Source organism: Orbicella franksi, chromosome 5, assembly GCF_964199315.1.
Source record: "Orbicella franksi chromosome 5, jaOrbFran1.1, whole genome shotgun sequence".
Lineage (NCBI taxonomy): Eukaryota > Metazoa > Cnidaria > Anthozoa > Scleractinia > Merulinidae > Orbicella > Orbicella franksi.
Genome location: NC_138149.1, coordinates 31,680,928 through 31,703,211, shown reverse-complemented (window position 1 = coordinate 31,703,211; position 22,284 = coordinate 31,680,928). Strand labels below are relative to the sequence as shown.

The following is a 22,284-nucleotide window of genomic DNA, read 5'->3' as shown; positions in this document are numbered from 1 at the left end:
GGGAAATGGGATTGGAAACTTTGGATCCTGTCTCAGGATCTTGGAATCCTTTGTGATGGGTAAGTCTGGTCACTTTGGTGTTTCTTTCTGTCCCAATCTAAAATACGATTATTTAAGATACACCGATTTCAGATTTTCAAGTGTCTCGGTGTTGTTGTGTGGCGTGGATTGTAACATTCGCTACCCGTAACAGATCTCTTCATATGAATACATATATATTCTTTTTCTTGTTAAGGGAAAATTTCATTCTCAGAATTTAATAAAAAATCTCAATTAACTCACTGAAAGGGTGGCAAATGATCTAGACTTTCATTGATGTACATGTAGAGCAAAATTTTGATTAGTAAAATTTCCCACATCTTGCGATCTTAGTTTTTATCATTACATGGTCTTTGAGTCTCGATTTCTTTTACATGTTTAGGAAAAGTCTTGGCTTTACAGCAAAGATATCACTCTCACTGTGTCACTGTTACCTCACACTACTATTTACCACTGAATATAATTGTGATGCACTATTGTCTTACTGTTAGAGCTGCAATAACTTATTTTATAATATATAATTTACGCCCGTCCAGTCTTTCTCTTGAACTCCTCCAGTTCTTTCAGATAAGCCAGAGGTGGCCAGCGATGTTCCAGAACATGTCGGCGATTATCTCCTTTGATCAGATCAAAGTCATCACAGGCTTCAAAGTCAGAGTAGTTCGTGGTGATCAAATATAAACACCATCTTGCCAACTGAAGTGCATTGTGGGCCTTCAAATGTAATGACAAAAATTACATTCTGTTATTAGACTATTAATTTATTATAGACACGGGTGATTTAATGGAAAATAAACCACTCATAAAATTCATACGAAACCACATCTGGGACTCGGGTTGCATTTTTTCTATATCCTCACTAGTGAAGATATTGATGACTTTGACACTGATATCATGTTTGACCCTCAAACTGCACTTAAATTTGTTGGTACACAAGACTGAAACATCTTTGGATTTTCCTCAAAAGTCTTCAGCAATCTTGAGTTATCTCTGGAAATCTTCGGTAATCTTTGGAAATTTTTGGAAAATGTTTGGAAACATTAATGTGGCATTTGGGCCTTTTTGCTCTTTTTTCCTCATGGTATTAAATATTTGATTTGCACACAATACAACTAGTAACACCTACCTGTCCAGTTAACAGCAGATTGATCACGTCATTACACTGGGCAGAATTGAGTTGTTTTTTCTTGATTTCTGCACTAATTCTATCTACAATGGCACTTTCACACACTGAAATAAGCTGAGGAAGGCAAAATCTGTCGGCTAATACCAGCAGTTCCCTGTAATCACCGACTGTCATGTTGGTTGGCACAGTGTCCGTATACAGGAACACCAACAGAGCCAAGAAACTTTTCACTGTTGTTACCTTGATTGTGACCTGTTAGTTAAATGCATGCAAGAAATGAATAAATTTACAGAGGAGGGCAAAGCTGCAAGAGACATACACATGAGATGAGATGAGATAGGACGAGACAAGCCCCCACGTCATTCCTAAACTTGCTCACATGCCAAAGCAAAAAAGCCAGAAATCAGTGCTTGAGTGCAAAACCAAGACACTAAAGCCTGCTCACAGGCTAGTCATTGTGCTAAACTCTGGATCAAGCAAGTTGTCATAATTCTTCAAGAGTTATATCTGCAATCACTTCCCAGCAAAATCATTCAGTTTAAGAAAGTCTACCATGCACAATTAAATTAAAACTTTGTCTTAAAACATTGCTCATTTTAAGGTATGCACACCCTAAAATTGAAAATCACTTTGCATGGAAAAGAATGGCAAATATGGACTGGGTCCTTAGTTAAACCTGCAGCAATTTTCCAAGCAACATAATAATGAACATCAAAATAAAATACACCTCTAAAAGCATTTCTGAATTGTACAAACTGCAAATTAAGTACCAGTAGCCTTTAAAGTACGTTATTGATAATACACCGTAAATCCTTGACCTACCTCAAGGCTATCTTTCTCACTGAAGCCACCACCAAACATGGCAGCCATGACCTCGGACCTTGCCATTAGTAAAGCTCGGTGAGCATACAACACAGTGTTCTGTACATGAAATATAACATCTGAAAAATGTGGCTTGTTGATAAAGTTCTCTTTCATGATTTTGCTTCTCTCCTCATGAAGAATGGTGACCATACTTGGATTAAGGTAACTCTCTCCATTTGTCATGTTTTCACAGATCTGTCCTAACCAAGGAATGCGCAATCTGTGGGATAAGCTCATGACTTTTGTTAACAGTGACTCATCAGTATCAGAGGAAACATTCGGTGAACCAGTGTACAGGAACTCAAGGACATGTTGAAATGCTTTACCAGAAACACTGTTATTGAAATGCAAGCAAGTTTTTGTCTTTGTCTTGGGCTTCCTTTCCAGATTTGGTGAGAAATCCAGCCTTTGATGATTAATGACAGAGCAAAGATTTGTGCCAAATGCTTCTTTCACATTGCCCTTCTTTCCAATTGACCTGTTAAATTCTCGACTGGCAGGGCAAGAGCAGGAATCAGCAGTACTAAGTAATCTGTTGAGCTCTACTTCCTCGCCACTGTTTAGAAAGAAATCTCGAAACACAGCAGAGCCTATACACAGGATGATTTTATGAGCTTCAAGTGGGTGATTGTTGGAATTGAAGAGGAGTCTGATGTCTGAATTTCCAGTTTCATCTCTGTACATTTTCTTCATGTCATCAGTGAAAGTAGAAGGAAGAATCTTAACTTGGGGCATTGGATCTGTTTGAAAATATACACGAAACAAATTTAATTATTATAACACTGATTTTACCACCTTCACTGGAATGGACTTCAAATCCAACAGTCTGGGGTCAGTGACAAGAACTTAATCTGACTGTGTTCTCAGTAAGCACCAGCAACCAGTGAAAACTGTTGTGTTCTAAAATTTTCAGGAGAACCCTGTGTGACTGACAGTGATCAAGTTAATTTTGTACTGAAAGGTATAAAACTAAGGAGCAAAATTGTTAAATTAGTCTTAAGGTACACACCTGGCGGTGATAGCACGGGAGGCTCTGGTCCATGCCGTAACATCTTTGGAGTCTTCCTCTGCCACTGAAAAATTTTAAACTTTGTTTTTGATGGATTTTGGTTCATAACTGCCAAACGCACAGCTGTATCAATCACACTATGGACGCCATCTCCTGTCTCTGCACTGCTTTCACAGTAACGGGTTCCCAGGCGCTCAGCAAGTTCACGCCCTTTTGCTATTGTAATCATACCATCCGGAGCGGTGCTATTGAAGGAAAAACATATTCCATTTCACTGAGTCACATCTGAATTCATCATTGATCACGCAGATGTTGTAGAAATTTAAATTAGGTGAAAATCATCACCTACTGTAGGTTTTACCTTGATCTACAAGTATGGCTCAATTCACACAAAAAAAACCACATTTATTTGTTTGCAAACATTACACATGTAAGTAAAAACTACAAGCACAAAACACAAATTCGTGATACGCTTATGAATTTGACATGTACTTAACTTAGTACAACATGTAAAATTCAATTCTCATCTTAATTTCCCCTGAAAATCAAACTTGGATGACTAATATGTGTTGTGCATATTAAGAGGTACTAAATATTATTGCGTGTAGCTTAACTTATTTTAAAGAAAATGATTACAAGACAAAACAATCTACTATTTAGTCTGATTCCCACACCTGCCAATTTGTGATATGAGGTGTCATGTTGTTGAATTAAGCATAGAATTCATGGACTATCATATTGCTATCAAGCAGCTGTTCTAAAGAAGATTTTTTCCTCAAACAGGATGACAAACAAAATGTAGAATTACTTATATTATTTCAGCTTATGCTAATAAACAAAACATTTTCACTACAGAGTGGTTCAGACCATAACTTTTTCCATGGCATTCATTTCTGCCATAAATCAACACATGTATACAGACTGTATTATACTGTGTGATAATTGGACTCAATAAAAAAATTAAAATAAACATTGCATGCAACCCTTTAGCTTCGTGCCTGAATAGCAGACAGGAACAATATTATACCGGACGTTTTCTGGCGTGAATATAAATATGATGTTGATTAATATGATGTCGATTCATATTTTAAAAGCATTACATTCCAACTATTGCGCATCATTATATCCTGGTTCACCAGTTTTATTGAATACAATATTACCACGTAATATTTGATGGTTCCTCTATATTTAAAATATAAACAAGGTGGTAGTGATAATTCAAATATAATTATTTGGACTTTCAAGAAGCCATTACATAAGCAGCATTATCATGCCCTCTATACCAGGTGAAACATGTGGTTAGAAAAACTATCCATACCCACCCCCTGGCAGAGTCATTGAAAGTACAAAGGAGGCGAGGTGTCTTAAAAGCCAATAAAAAGTGTGAAGCTACATTGGAATTTCCTGAGGGGTGGGGAGTTTAAACCAAAAACCCTTCCATATGGAGGGTATGGATATTTTCTGGAACATGATGAAAAGAGCGTTGTACGTGTACACGTATACACCTTTAAACCATGCCATAAGAAATACAGCCAATCAGAATACAGGAAAGCCGTTGTATATTTGACGATATTACAACCAACCTTTCCATCATGCACTGTGCATATGTCACATTGACTGTGCTGGCTACTCTATTTTCTACAGCAAGGTATTAAGGCGAGAGTCTACAGTATATCAAGAAAATACAAGTGAAAAACAGAATATTCCATGGTGGACCCCAAGAAAGTGTTGCATGTATCTTTTAGGTGCATATTTCTCCAGAGAGGTTTTCAAATGAAAATGAAATTCATTGCTATAATGTGCAGATTAAGTCGAAATAAGACAATGTGGGAAACAGCTGGTGCCTAATGGATCACGAAGGGAACCTCTGATCATGAAATAGGGGAACACCATGGAGACAATCAACCACTCTGAGGGTGTCTACAACAAGGAAAGGAAAACCCACAATCAAATCACACGGGTTCGGGACTCTCATTTTCCTAACATTTTCGCCTTCATTAGAACTATAGTACAAATTTGAAACAAATACGAAAGTGAGAAAGTGTGGTTCGCTGAAACTCAAAACCCTGTAAAAATTACACAAATGAAGAATATTGTAAACAATAGCCTTGCCAAACAATTATTTTTATACACAGAGTAAATTTTCCTTTTCTGTTCATTCTACGTAATACTATACGTCAGCAAGCCTTCAATTAGACAAAATTGTCACAGAAAATTTCCTCGGACGTCACAGAATCGAAGCCCAACAATGTAGTCTAAATTTTCACTTCTTGTCGCTTCAGGCTATTAACGTTGGTGAATCCACCGAAATGTGACCAACTCCGTTACTATAATATTAGCTTAACGTTAATTAACATCATGGCAAAAGATCACAACTAAAAGAAGATGAGTGGCATGCATAAGGACTTACGATTTTTGTCAACAATACCGCAGAAGCCTACCTAGTTAATCGATCGTGCGGGAGACCTATTTGCAACACAAGGGGAAGCATACTATCGAAGTTGCGGTTTCGGAAATTTCCATTGGTTTCTATCGATCTGAAATTAAAGTGAACCGAAGAGAACGAGATTTAAGCTTAAATCAAGCGTAAACAAGACAAAACGTTTTCAGTAAACACACGGGCATAATTTCCCGGGGTATTCACAAGAACTCAACCTGAAATAAGCTTACGTACAGCTCGTTGCTTTATCTCGAAAACAACATTAATCTTGAATAATGAGGAGTTAAACCACGCAAATTAAAGGTTATCCCAGTTGGCTAGGAAACGATATTTAGAACAGCAGTAATCATCTCAAAACAAATGGCATAAGCTTATGTAAAATTATAAACACGCTTCACGGGTTAAAAATACACATATCAGACCATAAACACGACGTAAGCATCTGTAAGAAGATCAAGAAATGGTTTGCTGATCTATCTACACGCGTACGAAGTAGTTGTCTTTACTATCCCTACCTTGCCGTGCGTAGATCAGTTTTGTTTCCAACTACGAGGATTGGTGTTGTAGGCATGTAGTGCTTCAGTTCCGGAACCCATACTGTTGAAACGTTTTGGAAAGAGCTGGGATTCGAGATGTCAAAGAAGACGAGAAATACATCGGTTTCTTCGTACTCCATGGGACGAAATTTTAGGAAATCAGCTCCGCAGATCGTGTCCCAAAACGTTAACACATAACTCACTCGGTCCACGGTCGTGTTAGTGAAGAATGGATCTTGTACAGCTGGTAAAATCCTCGCTCGTCCTGGGAATAATGGTGTGTCATCTCTACAGGCAAAGTTCTCATTGTACCAGCGAATCAGAAAGGAGGTTTTACCAACGCTGCCGTCTCCTACAACCTTAATTTTCAAGCGACGCATAGTTCAGCCTTCAAAATGAATTCAACAATACAAAACTGAGCAAAAGAGCCCAGTTCATGTGGTCACTGAACTGCTACGACACGGCTCAAAACAATCTTTTGAACACCCTTTTGAAATGAATATTAGATTCAGGCTTCTGCGGCCAAATGCGAATTCGACCAATCGGCGACGTTCTTCTATGGCCCAGCCAAAAGCCACACGAAGATAATCACTTTTCTCTCACGCATCGCACAAAAGGATCACGCAAAAACGAGGGAAATTTTAATTCCGTCGTTTTTGATTGGCAGCTACTTGCTACTATTCCTAGGGTCTCTCATTATTGCAATGTAAAGGATTACGACGCTAGCTAATTTAAGGCTATGAAATAATCTACAAAAGGTTGGCGGCAATTTTAATCGACCTGCAAACAGCCTGTCAAATCGTTTTCCGGGTTTATTCAGACACAAATTTTGCATTCAGCTTTACCGTCCTCTGCCTCGGCTATACAGTATTATCTATCTTTCGTTATCTTAGTAACAAACGCATAATTATTTTATTTCATATTATCTCATTTTCGTCTTTGTTACCTTTTAAAATCGATCGATGCCCAACGAATTTCTGTCGAGGTCTCCGTGCATCAAAACGCCCATTTTCAGTGAACTATTATACAAATATTATATAGTATTGTTTTTCCTTTTGTACAGACAAAGCGGAAGTTGTGTCCGCCCTTCTTTTTTTATTAAAAGCAGGAAGTTTTTTTTTCTTCAGAATTTTCAACCAAGCACATTTTTTTTAATAACGGCAGTTTGACAGACAGTGTTTCAAATTTGCATATCAATACGGTAGAACATAATAGAAGCGAACCAATTATTCTGACACAAGCTGTTGAAACATCATGACTTTTCTTGAGTTTCCGTTAAAATTTTTTCTGATTAGCATTTTTTTACAGGCTAAAACCTGGTGTGATGGAGTTTCATTATTTGTTATGAATCCGCCCGGCCGCAAAAAAGTATATATATTGAAGATGAAGAGGAACTGATAAAACTGTTTTGGTATCAGTTTCTTTGAAAAAATAAATAATGTAAAACGATCATTTGCTGCTGGACAATAATGTTTAAAAGTGGTCCGCTTTTAATTGTGTGATCGTTTTGCGATCGATTCCGCAAATGAAAACGAATTAAAAATCATGTGAGTAATTTTTCCATCTCAGGCTCCTCACAGAAAGAGCCCAATAATATAAAGAACGAAAAAATCCAAATCGACCCCGGATATGAACTGTCGAAGACTGCTTTACAGCTCATTTATAGCTCCTTTATCTGGCTCCCGCTTTCCCGTGGTGGTGGAGGGGGGGGGGGAAGGGAACTCCCATATAAAAAGGGCGGGGGTGTTCGTCGTACCTTATAGGTTTCTAAAAGGAGGTTTAGGCGCCTCTTAGGGTGTGCGTTCAGCCTCAAAAGATTCCCAGCGGGGACTTTCGCGGTTCCTTTTAGGGTATTGAGCCACAGGCAGCCCAAGCTCTCAATGTTATCCTTTTTTTTTTTTTCCTTTTTATGCGAACGTTCAGGCTAACGTGGCATATGGCATGTACTATTACATAACGACCGAATTTGACCACGCGAAACATGACTCCCGCCTTGCAGCACATGGAGGTGTTGTGTTACAACGGTTTGAATTTATAAAGGTTTGTACGGGAATGCAACGGCTTTGCTTGAAAAGCCAATTATTCTTATATTTTGTGAATAAAATCTACTTACCCTGTTGCTGTGTTGTATTCTTTGTTGTTTGCCAGCTCCTCGGGCCGATCTAACGCGATTTCGGCGAGTTATCGTTCTGTGGGTTTCCACAGAACGATAACTCGCTTTTCAAGCAAAGCCGTTGCATTCCCGTACAAACCTTTATAAATTCAAACCGTTGTAACACAACACCTCCATGTGCTGCAAGGCGGGAGTCATGTTTCGCGTGGTCAAATTCGGTCGTTATGTAATAGTACATGCCATATGTCACGTTAGCATGAAGGTTCGCATAAAAAGGAAAAAAAAAAAAAGGATAACATTGAGAGCTTAGGCCGCCTGTGATTGAGCCGAAAAAAAATATGACAGGAGATAATGTGTTGTTTAATTAGACTAGACCATTTTGGATATATTAAAATTAAGCTTGGCAGTGAGGCTTAGAGGACACAAACAAAGGAAACTGAATGACCATGTTTATTCATTTCTTCTGTATGTGTCCTCTAGGCCTCACTATCAAGCTGAATTTTGACATAGGAGAATCTTTGTTTACAATATTTGCCTCATTACCATAAGCGATACAGTTTCTGATGGAGCTACAAAGAGATTAATACTGAATATTGAAAGGGCACAGCACGATTAACTGTCCCAAGGAATTTGAGCGCGATGTATTGAAAACTTTTTGTGCGACGAGGGTTTAAAAGCTCAAAATTTTAAAAAGAATGTATGAGCTCATTAGCGCTTTTGCCACACAGACATTTTGATGTTTTTGAAAGCCAATTTCTCCTCAAATATTACACCCAAAGAGCCAAGAATTTCACCACTTACTAAGTTTCACAAGCTCTTTACGTTTTTCTAATAAAATCGTGTCTAGCGTGATGCCTTCTATGCGCAAAGTCGTATGTTAATGAGGAAAAATGTAAACAATGACGGAAGCAAAGATTCACCTATATCGAAAGTGGCCTATTGGTACCTCTCAGGGGTGCCACGCCCACAAAAAAGGATCTTGATCTTAGCACCCAGACTCTTAGGGGTTCTTTTCAAAATTTATGTCCAGTCTTCTCTTTTATATGAGACTCTCCCCCTCGGACTTGCTTTCCGTGCGGACACAACGTAAATCCGCTCAAATTTAAAATCTGAATTTTGAGAAAAAACTGAATACAAAATTATTATTTAACATTTTAATGCGCAGATATATAAGATACATCTCCCTTTCGAAAACGTGTCTTTAATTATATTCGACCATGATATATATTCTAAGAATTTGTTACTAGCATTCCATAAATTCAAGGCGTTTTGTCACGAGCGTCCGACATTTGACAGCCAGTTGTTAGTATCTACCTCATTTCAGGATAACGATTACCCAAATTCTTTTATAATTATTTTTGTGAAGGACGAAATTAATTTTCAGCCAAACTAAGACGCATAATTTTCACGATCTCGTCATGTTAAATTCGAAACGAAAAATTTAGTTGAAAAGGAAATTTGCTTTTATGGCTTTATCGAGTCCTAAATGCAAGTTTCAGTAGGCAGTAACAAAGAAGCAATTGCAGAATTACACCAAAGATGTGATGAAGAGAATAATGATGGACATCAAATAAATTGGACATTAGGATAAGTTGATAAGGTATTTTTGACTTTTGCTCGCTAATTTCTCGCATACATTATTTGGGCCGAGCTGGACCCAATCTCCCGGTGTACGGTTTCCTACTCAGAGAAAGCTGAGAGAGAGAAAGATAGTGTCTGAACTGTCTGAAGTACGATTTTATTAATAAATACAGGACGTCCTTGGCTTGAGAAAAACATAAACTTTTATGGTGGGTTCGATTCTACACGTATTCAAGACAGCAGTTGTTGGTTCATATAAAAGATTTTAAAACAAACAGCAGGTAGACCTTAAAAATAAATCCGTAAAGAAATTATGATAAACCTCAGTATGTAAGAATCTTTGTTTACAGTGTGTTGGCTGATGTATTTAGTCTTAAGTCTGCCGTAAGCTGGAGCTTAAATTAACCAGCCAATAGCAGGGTACACTATTTTGATCGATGTACAGCAGTAGACTCCTGTGGAACATTTACAAGTTCACCCGGGAAGTACAGCAAGACAAAGACAAAGTGTGAAATAATTTTTTACTTCTTATAATTATTATCTCTGACACCTCTCTAGTGAGGAAAGACCTGGATGTGTGAGGATTGCTTTTTAGTCTAATATGAATGCTTTTCCAATCTAATCTTCCATGTAACCAGCTTTCTATATAATTACGTAGACTGTCAGCTTGTCACATAATTGTTAGGGATAGACTGTGTGACAGGCCTAAAGAGTGGTTAAGCTGCATGTAGGAGGCTAGTGCTTAACCTTATTATTGTTATATAGCTGGCATTTTTCCTGCTACAGTGCGCCCAGTGGGACCAGTCATTAAGTGTTAAATAATTGTTGTATCCTTAGTATTTGTCACTATCACTGAGAACAATGATAAGTGCCAAGCGGTATTGACAACCTGTCCCCTTGTCACAAGATATTATAAAACTAGGAAAAGTGCACAAGATAGCATTGCCCATTGTCAAGTTATACTCTTAAGAGTTTGGAGAGCTAGTAATCTGAATTTTAAACTCAAAAATATTTAGAATGAAAAATATAAACTGTTGATTTTCAGTTTAAGGATCATTTATGTGTTTTACACTTGTTCCACTTGAATGATTTAAATCAACAACAACATCTGGAGTTCAATTTCTGGAGGTAAGCTACCTTTTGGATGGCCTTGTGAATAACCTCACTGACTTGTTCTCCTGTTACAGAGCTGTTCTCAATGTATGATGTATTATGTAACTTAGCTAGTTCCCAAGCCTCCTGTGTTGACACTGTGTTTGGCACTTCAACTTGTTCTGTACTTGTCCTGTTTTTTTTTTCAACAAATAAAACAGTGTTGATTATTTTGACACACTTGAAAACATTATAAACTGGAATAAATTTGCTATTGTTTATTGCATTTACTTGAATATCTTTTTTAGTAATATATAAAACACGAGAGACAGTGTTTCATTGAGATATCCAAACACCGAGAAGAGAGTTGAAAATACGAAGTGCAACAGAATATTTTGATTAAATTCGAGGTGTTTGGATAGTCGATGAAACGCTGTCTCGAGTGTTTGATATATCTTCTCAATTGAAATGAAACTAAGGAGTAAACAGAGAAGTAAAATCATCAAAATCTATGCTAATTAAGACCAGGTATCCAAACTTCCTTCACAGGTGTGATTTTCTTTGTTTTAAAAAGCTTTAGAAATTTTCCACAAATCTCCCACTGTGGACCTTTTGAGGCTGAGGACCCCAAGAGGTACCAAAACCATGTTTTTAACCCCTTAAAGGCACAACAAACACCAGGTCCTTTTCATATGGGAACCCCCCAACCCCACCCAACCCTTGGGCTAAGGGCCCCAGAGTAGCCAAGATATTTTTGCGGCGTGAGATATACAGTAAAAATATTTCCAGAGCTGGAAAATTTGTCCAAAACCAAGAACTGACTTCCTAAAGCGTACAGTGGAGCTTCTCTACGGAATGATTTTCGCAAGGAACTTCGCACTACAAAATCCCTAGACATCTTCAAGAGACGCATTAATAAATGGTTCTCTGCATCAGACTCCTGTGAGGCAAATATTATGTAAACAGTAAACAGCAAATTCTACATGTGATGTATTTCTTTTTTTCTTCCATTGTACTGATATTTTTACTGTGTAATAAATAAAGTTTAAAAAGAAAAAAGAAAGAACGCTTGCAGCTTGTGAACTCCCCAATCACCCCCACCCACCCCCTCCCATTCAAAAATTTTTCTGATGGTTGTTTCCTTACTTTCTGAGGTCCATTTTGTTGCCAACTATCAGGAAAGGAGTATATGGCATGTGGTGACGAATTTCTGCGATCCAGGAGTCTTTGATGTTGTTGAAAGATGCTCGATTTGTTATGTCAAAACATAACAGAAAAATGTCCGTGCCTGGGTATGAAAGAGGCCGAAGACGTTCGTATCCTTCCCCCCAGAGCCCCACCTCCCAACAACGAACGAGATACCGGTACTTCTTTCCATCCACTTGTATACTGTCCGTGAAGGTGTAGGCATCGACTGGTGCTGGTTGATCTTCCTCGGGAGGAAAACCAGTGTTGAATCGCCGTAATAAAGCTGTTTTTCCTACCACTGAATCTCCAAGGAAAACCAGCTTCAAATCAAGAGGCTGTTGGTCAAACTACGCCGCCATCGCATTTGAGGTATGATGTCGCGTGTTTGACGTCACTTTAGTATTGGGCAACATGAAAGTCACGCTGCTTCCCGTTTACGTGACACTATCGTCCGCCTCGGCCTCGTGACTCGTGAGCACGAATCGATGACATGCCAGCAAACTGAAAGCGGTACTTGAGGAGTTCAGATGGGCAGGAAATGACGACTCTGGCGATAATTATGTAGTTAAGTCTCTGATCTACAACCCTTTCAAAGCTAACTTGCGATCAAGTCTTCCACTCCTCTGTGATCTGGGTAAATAGCGTGACAAGAGACTCGGTGGTCTTCATCTATTCGAATTCTTTCAGATTTTCTCTTTCAGACCATGGTCACTAAATGGACTCCTCTGGCGTGTCTATCAGCCTTGGAAAGGAACAATGTCTTACCTAAAGGTATATTTTTTAGATAGGATCCACAATTTTTCCTTCGGGAAATGACCAAGAAAATTCGTGATTTAAGCTTAAAATGGCCGAACAGGTCTGAACACCTAACGACATATTTCTGGAAGGTCTAGAAGGACGAATTCATAGTCAGTGATGTTTTCAAACACATCGTTATAACTTTCACCTACTTTGATTTCAATTTCAATCATGTTTATATTTTTGACTGACACAATCACGTGACAGGGTCATCTACAATTAATGTCACATTTTTGGACATTTCGCAAATTTAAAAAAGTTCTATTTTTTCAATTGGTGGGAATTTATTCGACTTTAATACTTTTCCCATCAGATCAGGAATTAAAAGTTGCCCTTGTTGTGGTGAACATGCCATTAGGAGGAATGGTTGACAAGTTCATGGTGCTATCTAACATTGGTCAGTATGGTATCTGTGTTGTAAGTGCCATAGTCATGGATGGATGACAGACAATATTGACAAGATTTAAAATTTGTTGAGTCATTTTAGGGCGAAATGTACAGTTTGAGACCATTTGCTTTGTTGTAAACTAAAAGTTACTCACACATACTGTCATATTTCTACAGCAACTATAAAGGCTTATACTGATGGGGGTGCCAGCCAAGTTTGCAGTATAGTTGGTACAGAGCGGGAAAGGTATATTTTATGTACAAATGTCACTTGCATAACTTAATTGTACCATTAAGAAACATGATGAAGTTTCACAGGTCATGGTTAAAATTGCTGGTTTCATTGTCTAATATTATTGAAGAAAAATGTTTTGCATCAGAAGGATTGTTTCTTTAAGTGATCAGTTTCATTAATGGAACCATTAAAGGGAAGACCTATTATCAGTGGCGGATCCAGATCTTGAGCTGAGAGGTGGGGGGGGGGGGGGGGGGAGAGGGAGGGGGTGTTTTGCTTGTCCTGCTGGCTTTTCTTCCTTCTGTGATTTTTTCTTTTTTTACTCAAAATAAAGATCTGCCACTGATTATGAACTGTTTGCATACATGCCCTTCATTAAGGCTTCCAGATAAACTGTGGTTTAGGCCAATGAATAGAAGAGCAGCACTAGCTGCTCTTAGTTGCTTTATGCTATTTACCCTGGATGTTAGCACCAGCTTTAGCCATATCATTATGCTCTAAAAGGACAGAAAAACCTATCTTTTTGCCTTGCAAACTCTCAGTTCTTTGTTTTGTCATGTACAGGTATCTTCCAGACTTTGTCAGTGGAGACTTTGATTCAGTTGATCCTGATCTTTTGAACTTTTACAAGGAAAAGGTATAGGATATGACAGTGAATGCTCAATCAATCAGTCAAAATAAAACAATCAACTTACCAATCCGTCCATCAATCAATTAATCAATCAATCAACCAGTCAGTCAGTTAGTCAATCAATCAATCAAGCAAGCATGCAAGCAAGCCAGCAATAGTTCTTTTTGCAACCAACCACTGAACCAACCAACCAATCAGTCAGTCAGTCAGTCAGTCAGTCAGTCAGCCAGCCAGCCAGCCAGCCAGCCAGCCAGTCAGTCAGCCAGCCAGCCAGCCAGCCAGCCAGCCAGTCAGTCAGTCAGTCAGCCAGCCAGCCAGCCAGCCAGTCAGCCAGCCAGCCAGCCAGCCAGTCAGCCAGCCAGCCAGCCAGCCAGCCAGCCAGTCAGTCAGTCAGTCAGTCAGTCAGCCAGCCAGCCAGCCAGCCAGTCAGTCAGTCAGTCAGTCAGCCAGCCAGCCAGCCAGCCAGCCAGCCAGCCAGTCAGTCAGTCAGTCAGTCAGTCAGTCAGTCAGTCAATCAATCAAACAATGAGTCAGTTCATCAATAAAGTAAGTCTAGCAATCAAGCAAACCAAGCAAGCAACCAATCAATCAGTCTATCAATATGAAATCAATCAATCAATCAATCAAACATGAACAGTGTTATATACCTTTGAACTACATCTGTGAAGTTGAGTTCAATGCTCTTTTATATATTATAATAATTATTTATCCTTGGGAGAACATTCCTAGCTTATTACAAACAAATTAATAACATTTATTTCCTGTCTGCTCAGTTTGTCATACAATATGCTTGGTTGTTGAGTGTGTGAATTTTTTGAGCTGTGACAAAAATAGTTTAGTCATATTCACATTGATAACCTTGTCTTTTGCAACCCTTCCTGCATTTTCTCCAGGGTGTTGAAGTCATTCCAACCCCTGATCAAGATAACACAGATTTCACCAAGTGCCTCAGAATTATAACAAGCAAGCAGCACATTGATAAGGTTTGTAAGTATGTCAAAGATCAGAAAAGTATGGTCCCCGCACAGCCCTAAATTGTTACGCTGACAGTGTAATAATAATTGAATTGACAGTGTAATAATATTTACAATTCACAGTGATATTGAACAAACTTCTTGATTTGGGTCCATGAACTGAAATCTTGTTAGGACCACCCGCATTTCTAATCATATTGACATAGCTACAGCTCATCAGAGATCAAAAAGTGTTCCTAAGGGAAAGTCTTCATACAAGGTAAAAGGTAAGGGAAAGTCCGCATACAAGCCAAGTGGCACATTAATCCAGAGCTTATCCTGGTTTTAGTGTAACATGAAACAACTAGGAATATTTCTACTCCCCCCTAGATGGGATGCTAGTCCATCGCAGGGTTACCCCCAGCATTAAATTCGCTGGTACCCATTTATACACCAGGGTGGAGAGAGGCACTGTGAGAGTTAAATGTCTTGATGAAGAGCACAACACAATGTTTGGGCCAGGGCTCAAACTTGGACTGCTCAATCCAGATTTCAGTGCACTAACCATGAGGCCACCATGCCTCCACGGTTATAATCATATGTATATGTATTTATAAATCTTAACATTTATGTTTTTGTTGTTATAGTTGGTTATCTGAGGTGCAGGATTTTCATGTGACCCATTTATGATAAATACTGTTGTTACTTGTTTCTTTAGTTTGATCAGATAGTTGCTATAAATGCATTTGGTAAGCGTCTTGACCAGACAATGGCAAACATCGAAACATTGTTCCATGTAGCAAAGGTGACCAAGAAACCAGTCTATTTGATGTCTGAGGACTCACTCGCTTGTCTCCTAACACCGGTATGATTCAATTGTTAGATCTATTTCCTACCTTGTTGATCTCTGTGGACAAAATGGGCTTTTTTGTGCCATCAATTTGCACTTTGCAGTGTTCAAGCATGTTATGCTCTTTACAAACACTACTGTTATTATATAGTCCATTTACCAAACAGAATTGCATCCAGCTGTTCTTTCAGCCAGTTTGTACCCCTTGCACCAGAATTTGCATGCATTACATGCCTATGATCCTGAATTTGTAGTATCTATATTCCTTCATTTTCTTGTGCTAGTTTAATACACTGAGACTGCTAATAAAATTAATTTTATCAACAGTACTGCAATTAATCATTACACATCTTAATGATGCTATTTGATATTGTAGAATACTGAAACCTAACCAAACCCAGATTGACCATTCAGTGGCTTATGGCCTAATGCACTTAAATTGATGTCAACTTCCAAAATCAAGCAACTCCAATGATTTGCCAGGATCATGTAGTAACAAGCTTATAAGGATCTTTCTGTGTGTTTTAGGGAAAGCATGTCATTCAAGTGAACACTGGCTTAGAAGCAGACTGGTGTGGGCTCATACCGATTGGTGCCAAATGTACAAATATTACTACAACTGGCCTCAAGTGGAATTTAAGTAAGTCACCTTCACTTGTTTTGATAATCTCTTTCGTGTGGGAGTAGATCTCCATTTTTCCAGTTGTCTCAAGTTGTTGGTATTCAAGCCAGATGACAATACCTCTCAAACCTCTTAGTTCACAGGTTTAAAATGGTGTCCTATATTGATAGCGGGCATGCAGGCAGGCAGTTTTCCTGTCCTGAAATTTATGTAGTTAAGATATATTGCAAAGGGCCTCTTAATTAAACAAAGCAATTTTAGTTCCTAACTTAGAAACTTTTAATTAGTGCTGTGTTGAAAACAAGTAAAACACTTTATAGCTATGTATCAACTTGAAGTTAACTACTAGTGAATTTACAAAGCTGCCTTTTCAAGAACAAGCCCTTAGTCCTGAAAATTAACTGTTTTAGGTTTGGGTAGGTTGTATACTCTTTATTGATTTATTTGTTTGTTTGTTCATTTATTCAGCTGATGGGCAGTTAGAATTTGGTACCTTGGTCAGCACCTCCAATACCTATGATGGAAGTGACGTGGTAACAATAGATACCGACACCACAATCTTATGGACGATGGGGATTAAGTGAATTGGAATGGAATGATCAGTTGCTTTTTATACTGAGAGATTTCGAATACCCTCTACAACATGAGATGAAACATTTTTCTTAAGATAAAGAATTGGGAAGCCATGAAGTAGAACTGAGCTCCTTGTGACTCACACTGATGAAGAAAGTTGCAAGTCAAATGAATTTTCTAGCAACCACTGATTGCTACAGCTGAAATAGCTGAGATTTAAAAAGTATAAGCCTATGCCATTACAAGCTTTATTCTCTACACATCAACTGCAAAGCGCTGTGTGATTCCCATTTCCCGTGCATATTATTTTAAAAATATAGATATCTTCTTTTACCATACTACCTAGGGTGGATCTAGGGAGTTTGGGGGAGGGGGGGTCAGTCCAACCCCCTTAAATAAAAATTGAGACAGTATAACACCTTGACTTGGCCTCAGACTGCCGGAAATCCCATTTCCGAGGACCTTAATTTTAAAAGCTTTCCAGGGGAGGATGCCCCTGGACCCCCTAAAAGGGACTACCCTCGGCAGTCTGTATCTCAAACCCATTCTCTAAAATCCTGTATACGCCCCAGACTACTTAGAATAATCTTCTTCACATAACCACGGTAACAATAAGATTTTAAAACGAGGATTTTTGTCACACACCCTCCTGCATAGTACTATTTGTTAGTTAATTTGAAGTGAAGGGTGTAGTGTATCAGTTGTTATACAACATGTTTTTGTAGCCGGTATATCGCGTGCTAGTATTTTAGGTAAATAAAAAGAGGGTGGCAAAAGGTTTTTGCGTGACGCGTGATCGCCTCAAAATTAGCAGCGTGATGCGTGATTGAGACCAAATTAGCCGCGTGACGCGAGACAGGGCATCATAACGTGATGCATGATTTGCTATTTTACAAGCACGTGTTAGATTTCTGTGATAAGTGAACGTTCTTTGAACTAGAAGGATAGCATTCATTCAAAGTAAATAGTAAAAAGAGTCTTAAAAAGGATCATCAAATCGTGGCAGACGTGACACCATTTTCTGGTCTTTTTTGTCCTTTTCTTGACCTCTGATGTCTTTGATCTTCGTAGATCTTATGGTACTGTAGGTCCAAACAATTGTGATACAAATTATACGAAGAAGTCTATTGAAAATAGTTAAACTTTGCACAAGAACTATGAGCTTCAGTGCTATTTTTGTCCATTTTGTCGACCGATTATTTTTGGTAGTGCATCAGCCCAAGAGAATATGACACACCATATCCGAATTCGGCTATCGTATAAAAGGTCTGAACGAATTTCGTCCAAAAGGGCTGAAAAGATAACACCCGTTAGAGTTTGGTGTCATTTTATACCGCTCGAGAAGACAGTTGTGTAAGCAACGAGAGACTACAGAAGGGAAACGTTTGTGAGCCACTTGATGAAGGTCGTCATAAAGACCTAACTGAATTCAAAAGCCACGTTATATCCTTTACAGACATAAAAACGTTGCCGCACTGAAAAGGATTTGCAGGTGTAAAGCTCTGACACAAATATTGCCTGTATATTAGAGCATGGCAAAGGTGGTGTAGACGTCTTCTCAATTCGTATACAAGATCCCTGCCAACTTGGCCTGTGAACAGGCTCCCGATTGTGTTATAGGGGAATAATAAAAGTGTGTAACAAAACGAACGGCTTGTCGTTGTACACCTTAGATCTGGATGTCATGAATTTCCGTTTAGGTATGCGAATCACATACCCTGGTATTCGATAAAAAATTGTATACCCAAGATCTGGATGTCATGCATTTCCTTTCGTTGGGTATGTGAATCCCACACAAATGGTCTCTTACTAATGAATAACAAGAGTTTTTCTTAAATGTCTTCCAGGTTCCTTCTGATAAATCCGACAGTAAATGTAAGTGAAGTAAAACTTTTTTTTTAGCTACCGGTTCAACCTTCGTGATAATGCTAGTAATATATAACGAATATCAGATTAAACTTGATCGAGGTCCTTAAAGAGTTCCACTCCTAAATATTTATTTTGTTTACGGTGTTTATTTATGGTGCATTTCTCCTTTGCGCGGGACCTCCTCCGACTTTTTCCTCTTTGGACTCATTGAAGAACGCCGTCTGATTACTGTCTTCATTAGGAGCCTAAGAAGATTAGGCCCGGTCGTCCACACTACACCGGAGGAATTTAAAAACGCAACAATCACCGGTCGTTTTATATTTTTGTTTGAGGGAATTCACGTGGTTCTCCTGATCCTACCGTGTTCGAAAAGTCCGTTTTAAAATGTTTTCCGTCCACACGAAAACTCAAAGCCGGCGTTTTCCTCCGGTTTGAAGAGGGTTTTCGAAAAGCTCCGTTTTCGTGACGGATTATTCTGTACCGTAGGCCTAACCGTAGAAATGAAGCTGTATACTTTTTTAAATTCCTCCGGTGTAGTGTGGACGGAGCCTAGAGCAAACCACGACGTCAATGAGCACTAAACACAAGGTTTAATGAGCAAAACAAAAGCTGTACAAGTGTGTTCAGTAAACGCGAACGTTTAGTCGAACTGCTAATTTTTTGTATTTCCATTTAGAATTGAACGCTGTCTTTGCATATTTAGCCTGACCGAGGTTTTAGAGTCATGGGCATCCTGGACAAATTCAATTTTAGAAGGCGTTGTCCTCAGCGTCGCCGTCGTCATTGTTAAGATCCCTATATTTGCATCTCAGATGCCGGAAGGTCGATACACTTGTTTAACGTGAGTTCTGTCATCCTAAGTGGCTGCTTTGTGCTTTGCTCATGTTTTATCCCAAGACCAGTCGAACGCAGATGAGAGTATCGTGTAACAGTCCGGGATCGTTATCAGATTTGATAACCTCGACCAAAACAAACCATTAATCAATCGCTGCGCAAGTTTTCGTTCACGTGACATTATTTGGTAGGAACAGTGTATAATTCAATATGGCGGTCGATGGTGCGCTGCGATGAAAGGAGTTACTTTTTTCACAACATCACAATGCAATTTCATTTAATTGTAATTGTATGTTTACTTCGCAATAGGTTACTGGATCATGGAATAGAAACAGAGATGTATGGAAGAAAACTGTCTTTTTCCAAAAGCTACAGCGAAAAGTTTCATTTTCAGATAGACACCGTATAATATTTGTTCCGAGTAAAAACACACGAAGGTAGACAACAGTTATTCTGTTCACAAAAGCGTTGTTTATTGATACTAATATGATAGCTTCTATTTTCACTCAGGCTTCATTTTCTTGGCAGTTGGCGAAGCTGGCTGTTCAACAGTCTGTATAAAATATAAACGAAACACTAACAATAAATACATCTTGAGTTCACAAATTGACACTGAACAAGTTGCTTCTATATTCCAAGCGGAAAGCTGTAACTGAATTTCGTTCAATTTGCATGAGCGAAGCGTGGTTAGGACCGAAACATCTCCTACTATGATTCATTACTATGAAATGGAAATAACTGTATCGAAACAGTTCACCACCCTCCCTCTGTCGACTCTCTGTCCAGATATACTGAAGATAGAATAGCTTACCTCGATGGCCATATCCCATCCCACGCCTAATTCCATTTCTGCGATTGCTAATTCAATCCCTTCTGCCGTATTGTACATTTCGTTTCCATCTTGGATGCACTGGAGTTCTCTTTGTCGTTGTGGGCTCGCCTGATATGGTTCTGGCACAACAACAAAAAAATAGCAGGTATATTTACTTTAATTCGTGATACACCTCCGTTCAGTGGAATGGGTACATGCAACACTTTATGTCGTGAGATGTGACAGTAAACTTGGAAGTCTTGGCATTTCCGGAAAAAAATTGTTTTAGTTGTAGATCAGTAGTCTATTGTTGTGCATTCGGTGATATGGAAAAACGCTTTTAATGACCGATTCATATAAAAGAAACTATAATTCAAGTAATATGTTTTCGTACCATAGTTCACTCGCTAAATCCAACAATAAGCTTCATTATATAACGACTGGTGTGCCAGAAAACTGACCTAGTTTGGCCGGCATTTCCGGAAAATATTTCAGGACCGCGAGTTGTTGAAATTGACTCTAAAATATAGGCAACTTACCCTTTAACGTGATTGTCGATTTTCCCGCAGTCCGAAAGGTGTTTTAGTTCCCTGTTTATGAAGTATTGCACCCGGCCTATCTGTCTTCCAGCAACTTCTCTCAAAGTGTAATTTTTCTTAGCGCTCTTGGATACCAGACTGTGGCACGTCTAGGAGTGTTTCGGGTATTTCTCTAATTTCCGGCAAAACACAACGAAGTGCGAACGAGTCTTTGTTTCCAATTTTCAGGAAGGACATGAAAAGGAGTTCCTGCTGGCCCCTTGATTTTGACCTCATGGTAACCCTTCAAAAGAAAATAAACAGGTAATGTTAGATTCGCAAGTGGTTTCCCGACCACCTGGACTGCCGTACCATGAATTGAGCGACTCACTAAGAGCTATAATTTTTTCTGAAGGGGCTTAGATGATTTATGTAAGTTACTTTTACGTACCCCTTGATTTTGCCACCAGTAATTCTTAAAGTTGAATGCTGCGTGTCTGTCAGGCCTAAAAGGAACGAAAATTTTATGCTGCAAAACTCGACAACAATAAACCTACCCTATGTAATGACCAAGCTATATCCACAAAATCGACATAAATTTGCTATTTTGATTCTATGGGTACCAGCATCCGCCATCTCAATACCTAGGAACATATCGATTACAGCTGTAAATATGGCCGCCGTTACGAACAACACATCGCAAATCAAAATACCCCCGTGCACTTTTTTCACAGATCGTGCACAACACTAAAAACACGTTAAATCCCAAGAATATGGCGTGAAGATTAACGACATATTTTTTGTGATTTTCGGAAAAATCTCCAGGTAACTTAAATCTAATGACAGAATGAAAAACATACCTGGTTTGGATGCAAAATTGCAAGCGCTGTTTCACTTTACGAGTAGCATTTTACATCATTTACGCTGGTCTTCAACCGCCATCTTCAAAACACGTGAGGCTCCTTCTTTTCTGGTAATTATCGAATAGAATTATGGGTAAATTACCCGAGTATAATCGAACAAATAACGAGCAAAGCGAAGTGAATACGAAAATTCCCGGTCTTTGAAATGGCCGCCATGTTGTGACGTCACATGGTTATCAAATCTGATAACGATCCCGGACTGTTAACTCTTCCATAATAGTTGACAATTTTTCCATGAGCTCACGCTGGATAAGAGGAGATAAATAGCAAGTTTTTATTTAAGCAATAGACC

General features: G+C 38.8%; 3 protein-coding genes across 3 annotated transcripts; 1 reads left to right on the top strand and 2 right to left on the bottom strand.

Moving 5' to 3' along the window:
* Positions 1–218: 218 nt before the first annotated feature.
* LOC145488223 (rho-related protein racA-like) lies at positions 219–6,833 on the bottom strand. Its single transcript, XM_081467043.1, has 5 exons — positions 5,994–6,833; positions 3,039–3,283; positions 1,988–2,769; positions 1,166–1,417; positions 219–753 (listed from the first exon to the last, which is right to left on the bottom strand). The coding sequence occupies exons 1-5, from the start codon at positions 6,392–6,394 to the stop codon at positions 562–564; spliced, it is 1,872 nt and encodes a 623-aa protein (XP_081323169.1). The 5' UTR covers positions 6,395–6,833; the 3' UTR covers positions 219–561.
* A 3,925-nt stretch (positions 6,834–10,758) lies between these two features.
* Positions 10,759–12,657, bottom strand: LOC145487947 (rho-related protein racF2-like). The gene is made up of 3 exons (XM_081466715.1): positions 12,637–12,657; positions 11,947–12,335; positions 10,759–10,993 (listed from the first exon to the last, which is right to left on the bottom strand). Exons 1-3 carry the CDS (start codon positions 12,655–12,657, stop codon positions 10,804–10,806), a joined length of 600 nt encoding a protein of 199 aa, XP_081322841.1. The 3' UTR covers positions 10,759–10,803.
* Positions 12,330–18,940, top strand: LOC145488222 (thiamine pyrophosphokinase 1-like). The gene is made up of 9 exons (XM_081467042.1): positions 12,330–12,622; positions 12,690–12,759; positions 13,100–13,183; positions 13,351–13,420; positions 13,973–14,045; positions 14,933–15,022; positions 15,711–15,857; positions 16,371–16,482; positions 16,933–18,940. Exons 2-9 carry the CDS (start codon positions 12,693–12,695, stop codon positions 17,046–17,048), a joined length of 759 nt encoding a protein of 252 aa, XP_081323168.1. The 5' UTR covers positions 12,330–12,622; positions 12,690–12,692; the 3' UTR covers positions 17,049–18,940.
* The last annotated feature ends 3,344 nt before the right edge of the window (positions 18,941–22,284 follow it).

Excerpts from the sequence above, each read along its gene's own strand:
- LOC145488223 (XM_081467043.1), bottom strand. The coding sequence starts at position 6,394 with ATGCGTCGCTTGAAAATTAAGGTTGTAGGAGACGGCAGCGTTGGTAAA. Across the intron at positions 2,770-3,038 it reads TCCCGTGCTATCACCGCCAG|ATCCAATGCCCCAAGTTAAG; the intron begins GTGTGTACCTTA and ends ATTTTCAAACAG. Across the intron at positions 754-1,165 it reads ATCTGCTGTTAACTGGACAG|GCCCACAATGCACTTCAGTT; the intron begins GTAGGTGTTACT and ends TTACATTTGAAG.
- LOC145487947 (XM_081466715.1), bottom strand. The coding sequence starts at position 12,657 with ATGAAGACCACCGAGTCTCTT. Across the intron at positions 12,336-12,636 it reads TGAAGACCACCGAGTCTCTT|TTTGACCAACAGCCTCTTGA; the intron begins GTCACGCTATTT and ends ATGGCGGCGTAG. Across the intron at positions 10,994-11,946 it reads AACAAAATGGACCTCAGAAA|GACAAGTACAGAACAAGTTG; the intron begins GTAAGGAAACAA and ends AAAAAAAAACAG.
- LOC145488222 (XM_081467042.1), top strand. The coding sequence starts at position 12,693 with ATGGTCACTAAATGGACTCCTCTGGCGTGTCTATCAGCCTTGGAAAGG. Across the intron at positions 12,760-13,099 it reads GAACAATGTCTTACCTAAAG|ATCAGGAATTAAAAGTTGCC; the intron begins GTATATTTTTTA and ends TTTTCCCATCAG. Across the intron at positions 15,858-16,370 it reads TCGCTTGTCTCCTAACACCG|GGAAAGCATGTCATTCAAGT; the intron begins GTATGATTCAAT and ends TGTGTGTTTTAG.